The 6,104-nt window shown below is 39.6% G+C and overlaps 2 protein-coding genes across 2 annotated transcripts; both read left to right on the forward strand.

The window, feature by feature from the left end:
* On the forward strand, window positions 1-1,446 carry LOC110920105. The gene is made up of 2 exons (XM_022164341.1): window positions 1-360; window positions 418-1,446. Exons 1-2 carry the CDS (start codon window positions 1-3, stop codon window positions 1,444-1,446), a joined length of 1,389 nt encoding a protein of 462 aa, XP_022020033.1.
* Window positions 1,447-2,486: 1,040 nt separating this feature from the next.
* On the forward strand, window positions 2,487-2,999 carry LOC110920104. The gene is made up of 2 exons (XM_022164340.1): window positions 2,487-2,710; window positions 2,774-2,999. Exons 1-2 carry the CDS (start codon window positions 2,487-2,489, stop codon window positions 2,997-2,999), a joined length of 450 nt encoding a protein of 149 aa, XP_022020032.1.
* The last annotated feature ends 3,105 nt before the right edge of the window (window positions 3,000-6,104 follow it).

Below are 6,104 nucleotides of genomic sequence, written 5' to 3' on the forward strand. Positions count from 1 at the left end.
ATGGTGGAAAGCCATGATCCAGTCCATAGGGAAAGCGTCCTGTATAATAAGAAGTGGTATAAGTTTGTGGACCTGATCAAGGAGACGTATTTTCCTCCTTATGAAGTTGAGAAAGTGGAGTCTGATTTCTTGACTCTCAGCATAAAGAACCTGGACTGTCGGAAATATGTGTCTGACTACAACTCATTATCCAGATTGGTTCCATATTTGATCACTCCCGAGTCTAAGCGCATTGCTTGTTTTAGTAGTGGATTAGCACCAGAAATCAAGGGCATGGTTAAAGCATCCAAGCCCACTACTTTTAGATCTGCTATAAATCTATCTCTTTCACTCACTCAGGATGAAGCGAGGTTCAAGCCAGTCAAGACTGAGATTGACAGGAAAAGGAAACGTGATGATGATCACTTCCACAAATAGAAGAAAGGAAAATTTGGGTTCGATAAGAACCAGCAGAGGTCGGATGATAGACCTGTTTGTAAAACTTGTGGGAGACGACACTGGGGACAGTGTCAGACTAACCAACAGTCAAAGCAGTGTGGTATCTGCAAGAAGACTGGTCATCAGTCCCATGAGTGCAGGGACTTAAAGAATGTTGTTTGCTTTGGATGTGGCGAGAAGGGTCACATAAAGACTAATTGCCCTAAACGAGCTACCGAGGGTAATGTGAAGCCTAGGGAAGCAAAGAAACCGAATGCAAGAGCTTTTCAGCTAACTGCAAGAGAAGCAGTCAATGATGCAAATGTCATTACAGGTACGTTTCTCGTTAATGATATATTTGCTAGAGTTCTATTTGATTCTGTAGCTGATAAAAGCTTTGTAGATCATAAGTTTAGTAAACTACTAAACCTACCCCTAAGAGCTTTAGATATTAATTACGAAGTTGAAATGGCTGATGGTAGTATAGAAATAGCCTCCACGATTCTTGATGGATGTGTTATATCCATTAAGAACATTCCTATCTCTGTTAATCTTTTGCCAATCAATTTGGCGGGGTTCGATATAGTTTTAGGCATGGATTGGTTAGCTCATAACCAAGCCCGTATTTCCTGCGATAAGAAACTTATCGAAATTAAATCCATGTCCGATGAAGTACTCACCATTCGTGGAGATCAACACTATGGATTGCCCGAGAAGGTGTCTCTACTTAAGGCATCCAAGTATTTTAAAGGAGGATGTGTCATCTACATGGCACAAATGACGATTGATGATCCGAAGCCAAAGATTGAAGACATACAAGTCATCTCAGAATACCCAGATGTGTTCCCAGAAGATTTACCCAGTCTACCCCCAGAGAGGCAAGTTGAGTTTAGGATCGACATCTTGCCTGGATCCACTCCTGTAGCTAGAGCTCCATACCAATTAGCACCAACTGAAATGAAAGAATTGAAGGCTCAACTAGATGAGCTATTGGAGAAAGGCTTTATTCAGCCTAGTTCCTCGTCTTAGGGAGCTCCTATCCTGTTCATTAAAAAGAAAGATGATTCAATGCGGATGTGCATTGACTACCGCGAGCTGAACAAGATAATGATCAAGAATTGTTATCCATTACCAAGAATCGACGATTTGTTTGACCAATTGCAAGGAGCTAGTTATTTCTCGAAGATTGATTTGAGATATGGTTATCATCAATTGAAAGTTAGGAATGAGGATGTTCCAAAGACGGCTTTCAGAACTAGATACGACCACTATGAATTCCTAGTGATGCCTTTTGGGCTCACGAACGCACCTGCAGCTTTCATGGATCTCATGAATAGAGTCTACAAGCCTTATTTAGATAAGTTTGTCGTTGTCTCTATAGACGACATACTTATCTATTCTCGTAATCAGAATGATGACGAGAAACATCTTAAATGCATTCTTGATTTGCTAAAGCAAGAGAAGCTTTATGCAAAGTTCTCTAAATGCGAGTTTTGGCTTAGACAGGTCCAGTTTTGGGACACGTAATTAGTGAGCATGGTATCCAAGTGGATCCTTCCAAGATTAAAACTATCATGAATTGGGAAGCACCCAAGACTCCATCTTAAATTTGTAGTTTCCTAGGATTGGCTGGTTATTATAGAAGGTTCATTGATAGCTTCTCAAGAATTGCCACTCCTTTGACTACGTTGACCCGCAAGAATGTCAAGTTTGACTGGGGTCCAAAACAGAAAGAATCCTTTGAGATTCTAAAGCAGAAATTGAGCAATGCTCCCGTCTTAACCCTACCTGAGGGGATTGAAGACTTTGTTGTATACAGTGATGCTTCGCACACATGAATAGGTTGTGTACTCATGCAAAGAGGCAAAGTGATTGCATATGCATCATGACAACTTAAAGTGCACAAATAGAATTGCACCACCCATTATTTAGAATTGGGTGATGTTGTATTCACACTAAAGTTGTGGAGACATTATCTTTATGGCACAAAGTGTATTATATATACGGACCATAAAAGTCTCCAGCATCTATTTAATCAGAAAGATTTGAATATGCGACAACGCCGTTGGATGGAAACTTTAAATGATTACGAATATGAGAGTCGATACGATCCCGGTAAGGAAAATGTCATTGCTGACGCCTTAAGTCGTAAAGAAAGGGTTAAATTTATCAGGGTTAACGCCAAAAGCATTGAGCGACGTACTAGTTTGAATGAGAAGCTGCTAGATGCTCAGAAACAAGCCTTATTAGAAGCAAATGCTTCTAATGAAGGATTAGGTGGTACTGTTAATCGGTTAGCACCTAGAAATGATTGAATCCTAAGATTGAATGATCGTATATGGGTTCCTATCTTTAGAGGACTCAGAGATCTGATTCTCCAGGAAGCTCATAATTGCAGATATTCTGTACATCCTGGAGGAGACAAAATGTACCAGGATTTGAAAAAGAATTATTGGTGGATGGGTATGAAGAAATCCGTAGCCACTTATGTAGCTAAATGTCTGACGTTTTCGCAAGTTAAAGCTAAACATCAGCAATCGTCGGGGCTACTACAACAACTTGAAATTGCCGTATGGAAATGAGAGATGGTAAATATGGATTTGATTACCAAGTTACCAAAGACCAAACGTGGCAATGACACGATTTGGGTGATTGTCGATAGACTGACAAAGTCAGCCCATTTTCTGCCAATAAAGGAAACTTATAGTTCTGAAAAATTGGCCAAATTATATGTGGACAACATTGTGTCCTTGCATGGTGTGCTAGTATCTATAGTATCTGATAAAGATATGAGATATACATCTCATTTTTGGAAAAGTTTCAAACAATCTTTGGGCACGAGATTAAATTTCAGTATGGCTTACCATCCACAGACTGATGGACAGAGTGAGTGTACCATTCAGACATTGGAAGACATGCTGAGAGCATGCTTGATTGATTTGTGGTAGTTGGGATGATCATCTACACCTATTTGAATTCTCCTACAATAACAGTTATCATACTAGCATCAAGGCCGCTCCATTTGAAGCCTTGTATGGGAGAAAATGCAGAACACCCGTTTGTTGGGCTGAAGTTGGGGAAGGCCAACTATCAGGAGGACCTGAGATAGTCCTGGAGACCACGGAAAAATAGGGCTGGCATGTCGTGTATACCTGTACACGATAATACATGATACACGAAATCCTATACACGAACACGACACGTTAAGGTTTCGTGTCCAGTTTTCCATACACGAACACGAAATATTTCTTAACAGGTATACACGACAATTACCTGTTAATACTTGTTTACGAATGTTTCAATATTTACATGTGTAGGAACCTGTGTAGTGAAACAAAAGTTGCCAAAAGTTCACAATAGGCTTAAATAATGTATAAACGCATAACCCCTAACAAGTTTGAAACAAAATCCATAAATGACAAATCAAAAAAGGTTTAAATAATTCATAACATCCATTCAAAACAATGTAAAGTGCACATGGGTATTTCTTTTCAAATCTTCAATTCAAAGTTCACATGGGTCTTTCTTCTCGAGGGCTGGTGGTTGGGGTGGTGTCGCTGGGAATGGGGCTGGAGAAGGGGAAGAATTATGTTTTTTTTTTAATATGTCCATTGGAATGGGAATGGGAAGGGTTAGGGAAACTAGAGAGATAAGTAATAAGGTCAAGTTTTCAAAACTCATGGTCCCACTAAATTATCTTTTTTTTTATTATATTAAAATTGTTAACATGTATTAACAGGTAAATAGGTATTTTACATGTTTAGACACGAAAATTAACAGGTATTTTTGTGTCTACCTGTTTAGCACTCGTTACCTGTTAAGGCCATACACGATACCTGTTAACTTCGTGTAGGTTCTTGTTGTGTATTCGTGTACGTGTCTAAAATTGCCAGCCCTACGGAAAAGATTATTCAAATCCGTGACAGGCTCAAAGCTGCCCGTGATAGGCAGAAGAGCTATGCAGATAAGAGGCGTAAACCTCTTAAGTTCAAAATTGGGGACAAAGTTTTATTGGAAGTATCACCCTTAAAAGATGTGATGAGATTTGGAAAGAAGGGCAAGTTAAGCCTCAGATAGATACATTGGACCATTCGAGATAATCGAATGTGTCAGTTCCGTGGCTTATAGACTTAAGCTACCTGAGGAACTCAATGGAATCCATGATTTATTCCACATATGTAATTTAAAGAAATGTCTAGCCGATGAGTCGCTAGCAATATCGCACCATGATGTGCAGATTGATGGAAACCTGGGGTTCATTGAGAAACCGATTTTGATCGAGGATCGACAGGTTAAAAAGCTCCGAAAGAAAATGATCCCCGTTGATCGGAGTTTCGCGCTCCGGTCAAAGATAATATTTATATGCCCAAATTAACCTTAACAATGTGTTAGTGGTAGTAAGGGGTCGAACCACGAAGTGTATGTGGTTTGTGTATGGATTCGAATGAATTGAAACAATTGCCACAATTTATGAAGCTTGCTAAAGTATTTTTGTGTTTTTGTTTAATTAGAAGATTTGATTTTACTAGATGGTTTGATGAAAAAGGAATAACAACTACTAATTAACAATTGTAAGAAAAATGATTACTAGAACAATAATAATAAAAAGGAATCACACCCAGTTTCGGTAATTATTAATCTAGGATTTCTACAAGTTTTAGTTTCAACTCAAATGCATTCGATTAACGGATTTAGTGTACCGTGACTTAGGTGCTACTAACTATCAACGTCCCGAAGAACGGACAAAAAGACACTTTTAATCAACACAAGTAAATCCTAACAACGACAACGTACAATTACATATCACCGTTTCGTAAAGTCATAACTTTTAACATCGTTCGACAATTCACGAATTCGTAACAAATGTAATACTATTGTCAAGAGTTTCAAAAACCAAATACAAATTGTCACTAAGATGAAACAAGAACAAATTGAAACCCTAAAATTAACAACTACCCCACCGGGGTGAAACCGAGATGATTAGCCGCTCATGGTTGATGCAACTTGATCACCGGATGCTTGGAATGCGGATGGAGTCATCTTGAAGCTTGATTGGAGGATTGGTGAATGATGGAGAAATGGTGAATGGTTAGGGCTTTGGTGAATGATGATGGGTGAAAGATTGATGGTGATGATTAGGGTTTGTATGGATTGGTGATTGTGGAAGATGATGATGATTCCGGTTGTGATTCGGTTTATGTCTATGATAAGAGATGGAATGGTGGTGTATCTTGGCTCCAAGAACAAGTTCCCAACTCAAAATAATGTGTAACCCCCGAAAATAGGTCAACCAAGCTTTTAAAACTCGTCAAACAACAAGAAAAAGCAAGAATTCGCGATGGGCACCAGGGAGCGGCATCGCCGACGCCCCTGGCGGCGTCCCCGACGCTGACCAAAACCTCCAAAAGCTAGCGACGGCCTAATCTCCTGTATACGGACACTTTTGGCGACGGTACTTTCTATGGGGCGTCGCCGACGGCCCCCTGGGCGTCGGCGACGGTGCCTATAAACCTCCCTTTTGGTTTTCTTCATAACTTCTTCGTTTTAGCTCCGTTTTACTCACCGTTTTCGCCCACGTACTCGTAATTCAGCCCTCTATCATGCCATCTTCCAATATATTCATTTTAAATCCATTAACATCACCCAAAATACATCCAAACTTCATGATTAACCCGGTTTTGTTCATT

This window comes from Helianthus annuus, chromosome 16 (genome assembly GCF_002127325.2).
Source record: "Helianthus annuus cultivar XRQ/B chromosome 16, HanXRQr2.0-SUNRISE, whole genome shotgun sequence".
NCBI classification, from domain to species: domain Eukaryota; kingdom Viridiplantae; phylum Streptophyta; class Magnoliopsida; order Asterales; family Asteraceae; genus Helianthus; species Helianthus annuus.

What these genes read in the sequence shown, in the direction of transcription:
- LOC110920105 (XM_022164341.1), top strand. Translation starts at nt 1, where the DNA reads ATGGTGGAAAGCCATGATCCAGTCCATAGGGAAAGCGTCCTGTATAAT. An exon ending in ATGAAGCGAGGTTCAAGCCA is followed by an intron (nt 361 to 417) that starts GTCAAGACTGAG and finishes TTCCACAAATAG; the next exon opens with AAGAAAGGAAAATTTGGGTT.
- LOC110920104 (XM_022164340.1), top strand. Translation starts at nt 2,487, where the DNA reads ATGGAAACTTTAAATGATTACGAATATGAGAGTCGATACGATCCCGGT. An exon ending in TTAGGTGGTACTGTTAATCG is followed by an intron (nt 2,711 to 2,773) that starts GTTAGCACCTAG and finishes TCCTATCTTTAG; the next exon opens with AGGACTCAGAGATCTGATTC.